General features: G+C 37.4%; 1 protein-coding gene across 8 annotated transcripts in view; it reads left to right on the top strand.

Moving 5' to 3' along the window:
- LTBP1 (latent transforming growth factor beta binding protein 1) overlaps nucleotides 1-12,754 on the top strand; it is a 191,972-nt gene that overhangs the window by 100,996 nt on the left and 78,222 nt on the right. For all 8 annotated transcript variants that reach the window (XM_017746460.1, XM_017746464.1, XM_017746456.1 and 5 more), the window contains one exon: nucleotides 4,068-4,139. In XM_017746460.1, coding sequence (XP_017601949.1) covers nucleotides 4,068-4,139 — 72 coding nt within the window. The remainder of the gene's footprint in view (nucleotides 1-4,067; nucleotides 4,140-12,754) is intronic.

The following is a 12,754-nucleotide window of genomic DNA, read 5'->3' as shown; positions in this document are numbered from 1 at the left end:
TGTGCTTCAGCCGAAAATTGGGTGGAACTACTAATACAAATTTTTGGTGCCTGGTTTGAAGGGAAGCTCACTTGTTAGTTCTTCATAGTTCAGGTAAAATACTGATTGTCTCAGCCTGGAATCCACAGATATGTAGATCAGGCAGCTGCTTAATGTTACAGTGCTCAGCACAGTGTTAAGAGCAAGCAAACAGGGAAGCTGTGACAAACCATGTCTGAAATTCTGATCCATAGATGCTTCCTAAGCAGGTGCAGAGAAACGCTTGAACTCACCTAAAAACCTCTCCTGAAAGGAAGTCCACCACCCTTTTCTCAAAGCACTGAGTAGAAATAATTTATTTAAATGTTAATGAGGTGAGCAGTGTCATTTTGTTGTAAAGGCTTAATGGCTAGCACACTTGCTCAAGATGGGACACTTCAGAGGTCCTTTGTCTGCCAGAATAATTTCTAATCTACATTTTATACCTATGAGGAGATGCCCTAACCCATAAAATGTAGAAACAATTCTTGGAACAGTTCTAGGAACCCAGTCTCTTTCCCAGATTCCTTAATTACTTACAGTATGAGTCATGCTCACTCCCGCTTTCTGGCTGAATTTGGAGTTGTTTTCTGGAATGTAACTGCACGATTTCAGGAAGAGACAGAGAATGGTGCCACTTGGAATATTCCTCTCCTTCTGATTAAAGCATTCCTGGAAAGTAAGGATTTGTGTCTCCTAGACGTAATAGGATACATTTCTCATCTTTCTAGGTGGGAGTTCTCACTTTACATTAATGTTTTATGAAAGGAGGAGGAGAAGGATGCACTATCTGTTTTATCCAGATTAAAATACAGTGTCATTATATCAAGAGTGTGATTTGGTAGGTGTATGCTTCAAGAGTATTCATTGGATCTGTCAAGAAGCTTTAGTAGCAGTGTATGTATTTTCTCTAGGCTACATTTGATTTAGGAATGATTCTAAGTATGATGCTATTTAATCAGGCCATGTCTTATGGCAATTCTGCATGGATAGAAATGGTGAATTTTTAGATTTTTAAGAACTGAATGTAATACATTTGGTGTGTTGCACATGTTTAAGTGATCTTACAGCATCTTAAAATTTTATAGATGTTCAGTTTGAACTTAGGCACAAAACTTGAACCCCCAAAATCTGTTCTGGATCTGGGTCAAAGTATCTTTTGGGCATAGGTGTCAAACTAAGCCAAACTAAGCCTGACAGTATCAAAGTGTTATGGTTCTGTAGAGTAAACAATTTCCAAATATAAATGTAAATTTATTAGAAGATTTAATGAAAGTCTGGAATGGAAGCTGAAGGATTTATATTCATCAAGTATTTTTATTTTTACAACACTGGGAATGCTTCAGTGGTAAAAAGAGTATGCATATGTATTTATATATATAAATTTATATGATACTGGATGGAAAAACTTGGGAGTTGAGTAGATAATTAGTAAGTTGTCAGTTAAGTGATATCTGTGCTGGTGTCTCAACAGGTGAAGTTAGTCCCACATTCTTATATAATTTTGACATGTTCTGATATTTCACTAAATTAGTATTACCCTTTTTATTGTAGTTGTTTTGGAAGCAAACAGACCTCCTTTTGCTTGTATGGTTTTATGCCTCGTAAACTTAAGGTGGACCTGTTTTTATAATAATATGTAATCAGGTCGTGATCTTCTGCATAACCCACTTCAGCAAAATATTTAAGCATATACTTCAGTGTCACTAGGAGGCACTTCTCTCTTCAATCAACTACTTAAGGACATGAATAAGTTTGTGTATGTCTTGCTCCCATTGTCTTACAGAGGGCTCAGTCATCTTTGTAAAGACTTGAGTGTTTTGGGTAACAGCCACTGCTCAGTCAGGGCTTCTGCCCTGTTGCAAATGTAAGTGCCTTGGCCTGAGACAGCTGCCATGTCTGTAAGTTTGTGGGTTATTCAGTATTACTGAAAACCAAAAGAAGTTTTGGAACAGATCAACATTTGTGAGGGCTTCTAACAGAAGACAACTTTGAAGAAGAAGGGTCTTTCAGTGTTATGTGGGAAATGTTGTGATTGGTCAGGCTTCTCGCTAACTTAGTAATTACAAACAGGTTGTTTAGGTGAGTAAAGGGTAAGTAATGCCAGACTCCATCCAGCTCCCACATGGATCACAAGCCATCACTGAACAAGCTGCTTCTCTACTGTAACTTGCTTACATTTCTGCTCTTTGTAAAAGGAAGAAAACAGCTGCTAGTAAGCTGCCATTTCCTGTTCCTTGTGGGAGTAGGAGGATGAGGAAGGAGGGAGAGGTTAAAATCTCTGACCTCAGTCCACCACTGCACTTTCTAGAGCAGCTGAGTCACCCTGGAAGGGAAAATGTGTTGCAGCACTGGAAAAGACCTGGCATAGGTTATGGGCTGGTCTCCATCTACAACTGGAAGTTGTTTTCATTCAGCAGGCTGCACTGCAGGGTACCATTCCTGCCCACAGAAAGTTACAGAGACTCTCTTGGTTTTAGTGTGAATGAAATCAGGTCAGTAATGGCAAACACAGATCAGATGGGACATAATGAGTGCATTATGAGTTTGATTCTGCCAACATGAGTACTAGTAGTTTCATTGACACTTTTCGGGATCAGAAGTAGACTAATGCATTGTGCTTTTGAAAGTCTCTTTAAATTTCAGCTGGTTTTAATATTAACATTGTGAAAAGACTGAAAAATCTGCCTTGGAAGCTAAATGTGTAGCTGCCACTTTATTAGAGAGACAAAATTTCAAGTTGTAATTTGTGTTAAAATGGTTGTAGTCAGTGTAAAGATGGAGAAGTATGTGTTCAGAGCTGTAATAACATTGTTGCTGTATTTTTACTGTGTTTAACCATTTTTCCCATTATGCAATGTCTAAGGAGAATCTTAATGTTTTATTTAAGCATTTATTTTAAATAATTCACTGAAATTTGAAATAAAACTATCTCGCTCCAAAGCCTGCTACTCAAGTTCAACACTTAAATTTTTCCAAATAATAGGCAAAGCTTTACAACTAGTTAAAATAATTATCTTGTTTTCTTTTTTTTTTCCCCCCACCATTACAGTCAACCAGGTGCCAGTTTTAAACTAAGCTGCAGGGATAAATTTGCGAATCAGGCATTATTTGAAGTGAAGCCAATCAACAGCAGTATGTTATTCAGTTGTTCTGTCTTATTTGACAGTTTACATACAGTAAAGATGGAAACTCATGAATCTGGTGGGTTTTGGGGGTGATTTTTGTCTGTTGAACATTTGGAACGCTTTTTAGATGAAACAAAAGATCTGACAAAATACAAGCTATCTCCGTTGTAACACTCAAATTATGAAAAACTCTCTTGACTCTTATTAAAAGCTTTTATGTGATCATAGTGCCAAAAATTTAGTCCTATATGCTTAACAAAGTACTGGGCTTTGCCAAGAAATTAGCTTTTAGTGCATAACCATACAATGAAGTTACTGCTCTCATTTATGATAAAGAGTTTTCTGTAGTCTGAAAAGCAACCTTAAGTGGAGGAAAGAAACAATTAATAGAAATAAAGAGCTAGTTAATCGAACTCTTTCTAGTTTGGCAAAATTCAATTCAGTCTTTATTTTGCAGTGTTGTTATATCTGTGACTGTTTACACTGATCAGCCAGTAAGTGAAGTGAAGCTTAGTATTCTAAAATTCAACAGCTCTGTTAGGGAAATCCCAAATGTTTCCATAATGAATCTTCAACTTTATCTTTTTCAAATGTGGTATTTATAGCTGGTTTGCAAGAGTAAATATTTGAATATTTCAGAACATACAGGATGAAAGATGTCCTGATTTCAACAATTTGTTTTGTTTTGTTTTTTAACACAAATTTGACTGGATAACCAAAGACTTAAGTGGTACACACATTGAGAGAGATGGAACTAAGGTTACCTGCACAATCTTTAATTTTAATTTCTTTGTCTTTTTTGCTTAACCATTCATCACAAAACCTTATAATTTTTTTAATATAGTTCTATAATAATTTTGCTGTCAGGCTCTGTAAGCATGTGAATTAGCAGTATTTAACTGATGTAAATTTTTTTTTCAGCTTACCATGGATACGGTCCTATGATGGAATGCCCACAAGGCTACAAGAGGATCAATGCTACATTTTGTCAAGGTATGATAGTACCCACAATTGATTGTGTTTATTTTGAGTACTGGCATTCTGTGACAATTTCTTTGATATTGATGATTTAGATGAATCAGTCCAGTTCATTTATTTATATTTGGGAAAAAATCTTGAGACTACTTTTGACTCTTTCCAAATATTGGCAACTCTGTAAGAGTGGCTCTTTTCCTCCAGGGAAAATAACTTCTGAAACTTTTATGTATACTCTCCTTTTCTTTGATGATTTATAAAGATGACTTCATACGGATTCTTTTACTTGGTTTTTGTGTAGAAATACATTGTTTTGTCAGTTTTTTTGCTAAACAGTGAATCTGCAGACATATTCAGTTAAGTCAGATGAAACTAGCAATACAGAATAATTTTTGTAATCATGAAAGTGTAGAGCAATCAGAGAACAATTTTTTTGGACTCAAGAGGTTAGGCACAACAGTACTGAGAAAAGCCAGGTAATGTCCCTGGCAAGTGGAGATGAAAAGCATGAATAACTGGCTGCTGTGTAAAGAAGTGACCCACCTACTTCCAGAATGTGCATAGTGCAGGTGAGGATGTATGGAGTTAGACACGGCCTGGTTGTGTTACTCCGAGATTATTATCGCCTGGCAATAAATATAGAAGTTATCAAAACATACAGGATTGTGGGGTCTGCATGACCATGCAGCTACAAAGCAAGGCTTGGGACATTTGGATTCTCCTGGTCTATAGCATCTCTGACAAAGCTGAAGAGATGACCACAGGCAAATGCTCATTCTTTCTGTGTATCTTGGAGCACTGCACAGAGGTGCCAGATGAGGATATAGCAGAAAGCCTAATTGCTTGTCTGACTTGTTTGGCACAGCACAAGTAAACAAGAAAAAGGAACTCTGAGAAGATGTAAGCAATCTTGCAGTAGTGTTCTGGAGAGGGATTTGGGAAGGAAGTGAAAAACGAGTTCAAGTGAAGCTGATACTGCTGTGGCCAGGTTTCTTAATCACTGTTGTTATTTCAAAGGTAAAAGAGGTCCCAAAAAACAGTAGTGGTGGTGGAGAGCTGGATAAAATGAAAGAATAATTCATGTTAAAGGATAAATGTAGGCATTTTAGACATAAATTTAATCTTATTTAACTAAAAACTTTCACTTTGCATGTTAATGAGGGAATGTACAATAGCCAGTTGCATAAAGAAATTATTTACCCACCAAAATAATAAAGTTCGTTGAGCACTAAACACAAACATCATGCTGGTTCACTGCTGAGGGAGATGTGAGCTGCTGTCTGCAAGTTTAGCCACCTGAGCCTATCTGCTGCTCAGGTCTCTACCTAGTGGTTTACTAGCTTGCAGGGTAGGGGCGTTTGGAGGACTGGATGGCTCAAAAAAGTAAATGGAGGAGAGCTGCCAATTGCACCTCAAGAGCTTGTTCCCTGATCTACAGTGAAAGACTGTAGAGTCCTTTCAATAAATAAAAGGGATGGGGAGATGTTGATGGCAATTTACTAATGAGGACTGCAAGGTGAAAAGGTGAGGGAGGTACGTGTGAGATGTCAATGGGCAGCCTTTTTATGCCTCAAACATGCAGGTGATGTATGTATTTCAACAAGATGGTTCCAGCTGTTTTGAAAGAGATTGTCTTTTTCCACATATCAGTCATGAGGTTTTTCAGAGTCTGCAAAAGAGAGGTTTTCTAACTTTCAGCACAGAAGTGTCTAGAAGATGCTATAATGTGTTAGTGCCATCATGCATCCCTCTGAGCTTGATCCAGAAGAGACAGGAGCTTTTGATATCTTCAGCAGTTTTGTGTATACCCCACAGAATACACAATGGTTTCAGACAGCAGCAACCCAGCACGCATTTAAAGGCGAGTAGGGCATTCAGTTCAAGAGGTTGAACCCAGGTGTTGGCAAACCTTATTTCATGGAAACGAAGATCCTTAATCAGGGGTTATAGACAGTTAGAAATGGTCTGGTGCTTGTGAAGGTTGCCAGAAATAGGCCAGGAAGTTGTTTCACTGAGCGGTGACAGGCTGATAGAGAGAGAGAGAACATATGTATCTGGGTAGGAGTGTAAGAGGGAGCTAAGTACTGCCAGTACAGAAATAGATCTGTATGTGGTAGGCTAATCATTGGGGTTTGCACCGGATTTTGATAATTTTTCCTCTGACACAGTTTTGTACTACATAACTAAAACTGCAAGAAATATGAGGCTTTAAATAATTTGTTTTATACTTCTGTCACTATCTCAGAAGAGAGTGAGCTGTAGACTCTAAATATAACTTGCAGTTGATACATGGAAATTTATAATGTAGTGTTTAATCATGAAATGATAGTAAGATTATCTTACCAGACTGTTTATGAATTTGGGATGGGGACAATCTCTTAACTTTCCGGAGAGGGATGAGGTAGTAGCTGTTGGAGGTTCCCGTTATTGCTTTATTGAGGCTTGAATGGCTTCTCTGTAATTTGCTCAATAAGACACTCCAACAAGGAGATACAGATGGGAGAAGGAACATGAAACAAAGCCATGATGGAATCTAGTCCTATTGAAGTCAGTAACAAGATTACCATTTTCTTTCAGAGGGTCAGGATTTTGACCTCTGTTTGAATGTTCTTCAGGAAAGCTAGTTTCATATGTGAAAGCTGCTGGCAGGGTGCATTTCAGCCCTGAAATGGTTATTAGCATGTGTTTCTCAATGGGTCAGCCAAAAGTGTCCTGTTTGTTTATCTGAAGCAGACATGCTTTCCTATAAGAGAGGAGGACAGGGCTAATGAAGAAAGAGCTGACCGTATCACTAACAGAGACAGCAGTACATGTCAAGAGAAAACTGTTTAAGCTGCTGGCGTGGGAGTATTCATATTCCTTTAAGAATCCTTACAATTAAATTGGGAGTGGAACAGCATGTCCATATGCAAGTGTACATTTTAATTAGATTATTCTTTGCTGAAAGGGTATGCATGCTGTGTCCGTGCTTAGAAAGGGCCAGGGTTGCCAGACCAAATAGTAATGAGGATATGTTTCTGAATCCCTGCCTACAGCTAAAAGAGATTGGTTTTTTCACCTCTGTGTTGTCCAACTTTCACTGCCTTTGAAAACTCAGGCCTAAAAGCCTAATTAACCTTTTGTTCTACTTTGGTTTTGCAGTCAAAAGTCTACATAGGCTTCAGAAACTAAGGAATATTAGTGTGATTAATAACCAGATCATTATTTTTTTCCTTTCAAGTGAGTGAATTAATGTAATGAAGCATTCTTCTCTCTAATGTGTAAGTAGGACCACAAAGAACCATCTGTGGGTATGTTAATTCAAACAGTTTAGCATAATTACTATCAAGAAAGCTTTTTCCCTCCTCAGTAATTATCTTTTCAATGGGGTGATTTATTACATGTACACACATGGATGCCCTAAGGCTGTCATTAGAGCCAAAATACAGCTTATCAGTGTTGCAAGTTCTTTGTCAGAATCCACATGCTATGCTAATTTCTGGTTCCCTGCTTAGAGTTATACTTACTGTTTCCTTAGTCTGCTAGTGGTTTTCTTGGAAAACTGAAATAGAATGGAAAAAACAGCTGGTGAAAAGGTTGGATTCATTTTTCAGGAAACTTAACATATTGCCAACAGAGCACTTTAGAAATCTTATCTTGAAGAACTGGAAAAATACCTGAACACTTGTTGTTTTGCAATGAAGTAAGAAGTGCATGGAAGTTCTTGGAAAGCCCCTATATTCTTAAAATTAAATGTTTATGAACTTTCAGAAACTAGTACTTGTATGTTGATAGATCAAATTCTATAATCATGTGCTCTGGAGACTTGAAGCACTTTTCCCTTGGTTTCATCATGTTTTAAGATAAATTTTGAAGGTATATTCTTCCCTCCTACATTTGTCCCTAAAATAAAGTAATAAATTTGTTTTCTCTGCATGTTGTATATTTATTTCACTACTTTTAAATAATAAAAGAGCTTCCTTAATAAGAAATGCTGTTTAATGTTACTTAGTTACTAAGTCAACAACCATCTTTCAAAGAACTTCTTTCATGATGATCACAGTGAGAATTAAATATATCTCCAGAAATTGGGCTGGGTTGTTGTTTGGACACTGATTATGTGTTTGAGAAGTGTGGCTCTGCAAACTTTCATTCCAGTAAATTCCACGCAAAAGCACAAAACGAGTTGGACTGATTTCTTCTGCTGCTGTTCTCTTAGCTCACAGAAATCAGTGGGTCGTTTCTTAGAATAAGCAGCTGTTTTTTCTGTAATTTTAAAAAACATTGCAGTAGTTTAATTAACAATGAAACCTTGTTTTTTGTTTCTTTTACCTCCCATTCTCGCTAATCCAAGTTATTATTGAAACAATCAACTATAATGGAGGCAGTAAAATCTGGATATTGTATTTTTCTTAGAGGATATTAATAGTGGTTAATGTACCTATAGCAGAAACAGTTGGAACAGTATTTTCTGTGGTGTTAATAGGTAATTGATTGTAATTGGTTTTCATGAAGAGAATAAAAATTGATGCCTGCATATTGAGTCAATTTGGAGATCATTCAGTCAGATGGCACTCCCAGTGAAGCCTAACTTACCAGAATGTGTCAAATTTTCACAATTGACATACTGGCATAAATTATATATTCCAGTCTAAATTTGCAGTATGATTTATTATGCGTATTAAAGCACTTACAGTATGAAAACATCTATCAAGGCAGATATTACTAAATAACATTTGATGACTGACCTCTAGGATATTCTTAATTAAGATGTTGCCTAAATACTTTGGCAAATTCTAGTTAGTATATAATTGATCGAGAAGGCTTTCTTTGCTTAAATGCAGTGAAGTGTTTTAAGGGTGCGTGGGTCTTACTGAAAGAGAAGTCATTCTCTTTGCATCAGAAGGAGGTAAGTATTTTCCACTTGGTTTTATTGCTTAGTAGTTTAAACAAAGTCAGTCAGTTTTTAATAAGCATAGAGATAGGATTTGAGAGCTAACTGTAAAAGTCCCCTTTCAGAAATTTATCTTTCCACAGTTCTTAGGCCTATGATCAGCTATTAAGATTGCTTGTGTCCTCCAGCACCAGACACTTGGGACAGAGGGGGTGAGATGGGCTGCAGTATTTTTCTAGCCACAAGTTTATTCTGAGTATTTCAGTGAAGTTACCAGGGCTGTGGTGGTCTGACTAGAAGTCCTTGCTTCTACAAGTTCCTGTTCTTGGTCCAAATTTTATAAGAATCTTCCAGATGCCATGACTGTCCTAGCTGAAAGCAGTTGCATATTTAGTTTTCATACCTTGTTATATGTTGTCTTAAAAATTGTGAAATTATATGTTGTTTTCCTCTAGTGCACGTAATGTCACTTTGAAAATCTGAATTGTTCATTGTTTTTTGAGTCATATTAATTCATGTAATCAAAAATCACCTGCCAAATTTGTAACATAGCAAACTCAGTGATACAAGTGAGATCTATGGTTTCAAAAGAGGAATTTTTTTTTAAGTAATACTCAATCACTTAACATTCTTCAAACTTATTTATGAAAATTTTAAATGCCTTTTAGTTACTTCAACATAAAATAGTAATAAAATCAAACCCTGATCCCATTTTGGTAGTGGAACCTATAGTTTCAAAGCTATCAGTGCTCCTGGAATGAAATTTGACTGCATTATTTACATCAATAGTAGCAATGGTTTCTTTCAAAAAACAAATTAAAGACTATTTTTGTTTGTATTTGCATTGTTCTAAATTCTTGCAGTAAACCCTGACCTTTCTGAATTCAGACTGCTTTTCTTGAGTAAGAATGTCTTCTCTAAAATGAATAGATAGATTTAAATAATGTAATATCAGAAGACTGCACAACACATTAATCAACATGTATGGTTGGTTGTAGAATTTTAAGATAATACTTAGATATGGTTAAAATTTCCAAGCTGTGATGATTTTGATGAGCATAAATTCAATGTGCTAAGCTGGGAATTGAAAGAATGAATTAAATTTTATAAGAGTGTTTCAAATTCCTGTGTGTCTGTGACCAAATATGGGCATTGCTCCCTATCTGAAAAGGGTAGGCAGTAGACTTGCTCAGTGTGTCCGAATGGCTTACTAGGCTGAAGGCAGAGAAGACAGCTTTACACCACCTCAGTGTTTCTGCATTAGGCCAGCTGGGCCTGGGTGGTCTGAGAAGCTGTTGTAATGGTTAACACAGCCAAAACACAGTGAACCTCTCTTAGTCTTACAGCTGGAAGCTGCTGAAGGGAAGCACTGCAGAGCTGATACTCCAACATCAGCTTTTGTGGGGTGCTCTGTGGCAGAGCAGTTCTCTGCTGATCAGTAGTCCTTCTGCACCACTTTGCTTGGCTGTAGCAGCCATCACCTTCAGGTTGTGTTGGCCTGTTAGTGCGTAGAACAGAAGCAGGCTGTGAAGCATTTCCATATTTGCTTGCTGAAGCATCTAGTAAGGTATTTCAGTAAAAGGGGAAATTAAAGGAGCTTTATGATGTAGTAAATAACTCGGCATGTTTTACAGTAACCAAGCAAAGCATATTCTTTCAACAGTAAGTGACAGGTACAGATGTCGTTTTAAGCAGGCACAGGAATTTTTCCTAGGATCTGATGTTTACACTTAGCATCGTTTGTTATTCTTGGATAAAGGATACTCAGTCTGCATTACAATGTCATTAATCCTGGAATAAAGCTGAAATTATTCACTTCCTGGATGTGATTGAATTAGGTATACCATTGCTCCAGGAAATGTGAGAGAAGTTGCCCGTAGGTTTCCAGTAAAGAACCAAAGTAATGTTGAACAGCAGCTAATGCAGTCACAAACACTGTTTTAATTTAATTTAAAAGCCAGTGTAGAATTGGAGAATGCAAGCAGAATATTGGAAGTTAAGACCTTCTGCAACATGTCCTCCCCTCCAGCACTGAGTTCTGTGCATTGTCATTCAGTTGAGAAAGATTCTACTGCATTCTACCTTTCTGCACATAAATACCTCTACATCAGCAAGAGGGAGACCTTCCATTGGGTGTGAAATTTAAGTACCTTAGGACAGAATTTGAAGTTTTGATTGATGCATTTCTTTTTCAGTCATTGTGATTCTCCAGTGTGCAGTGTATGTAAGAGAGCTGAACAAGTAAATCTGTACTTGAGGAAATACAGGTGGAGATGTTGAAAAATCACTGGAGGTTTTGATCTTTAACAGTAACAGATAAGGGTCAGGTTGTTTTTCAGAAGCTTTCTGCATTTTTTTATTTCTTCTGGAGTATTCAGTCCTTCTCTAAATCACAGTTATTAGAAGAAAATAGGTGTTATTAACTGTTGCCTGCACTTAGACGGAACGACATTTACTTTAGTATTGTGATACTCAGCCCGTGCAAGTGTCTATGTGTGGTCATGAGTAAAAACTTCATCTAATTGTGTTAAATATATGTGGACCAAGATTCTGGTAAAATGCTTTGGGGTATTTCTAATGTGAAACCTTGATGGTTGCCTTACAGTGGACAAAAATCCAAATAAAATTTCTTTGTGAACATTGATAAAAAGTAAGCAGAAAAAAACTTGAACAAAGTAAATTTTCTTTTTGTTATCTGAGTTACTCATTCATTTCCATCTTCTATCTGCTAATAATGGATGTAAAGTTCTTTGAAGATGAATCTGCTTTTGGACTTAGTAAAGCTGTGTAATTGTCATGGTTTATAGCAAGTTCAATGTTACTGTGTGCTTACTTGTTTAAATGAACACCATCTTACGTTGTTCCCACTTTCCTCCCTTGCTTCTTTGGTTTTGAGGGTTGGTTTTTTGTTGGCTTTTTTTTTTTATGTCACAAAGATAGTACTGTGTTCGTAGTCCTACTCTCCACATGAGCAGATGGGCATTCAGTTAGAAAATGGCTGTTACAGCTTGCTTTTTTTCACCAGGAAATTCGGTGGCAGTGAGTCATTAACACATTGCGTTTTCTGAGAGTAGGCTGACCTGACACCCAGAAGACCTATAAAAATGTGTGGGAAGGTATCAAACGCCAACTGTTGTTGTTGTTAAGAGAGCCTGTTTTAAGTTCTCCTCTGTGGGAAGATTGTGGGATAGATTAGCAGCAGTTTGGTTACAGTGTCTGAGTTATTTGAAGCTGGGAGCACAGTGGTGGCTCTGGATAGTGTGGTGGTTGACCTCACCATATATCAAGCTTAGAAAAGGGTCTAGGAGGAGCTGAGGCATAGCAGACTTGTGAGAAATGAGACAACTCTTAAAAAGATAAATTTATTGAAAACAGAAAAATTGAAAAATTACAGAAATTAGAAAAATATAAAAATTTGGGATCCTATGGCTCAGTAGATGGTATGCCCCAGGAGCACAGGGATTTGAGATCTTCTGGCTGAGACAGCACTAGACCTCAGGTAGGGAAAAAGAACTTGCAGTGCTGGGTTGACTTTAAAAAAATTACTAAAAGCCCCTTAAAAGGGGTAAGGCTTTGAGTGCCCCAGCACCGACGTCTCCCACAGCTGGTCTGGAGAGAGCAAGAGGGGAAAGAGAGAAGAGAGCCCGCCTCTCGGCTTCGTCCTTTTTATAGTTTTTGCTCCGCCCCCAGTCTGCCCACAGCCCGCCCCTTCGGTTTAAAGTGATTGGTGCTTTCCCTTTGATAGATCATCTCTGTCCAC

This window comes from Corvus brachyrhynchos, unplaced genomic scaffold (genome assembly GCF_000691975.1).
Source record: "Corvus brachyrhynchos isolate BGI_N302 unplaced genomic scaffold, ASM69197v1 scaffold70, whole genome shotgun sequence".
NCBI classification, from domain to species: Eukaryota; Metazoa; Chordata; class Aves; order Passeriformes; family Corvidae; genus Corvus; species Corvus brachyrhynchos.
This window is presented reverse-complemented; position numbering and strand designations above follow the sequence as displayed.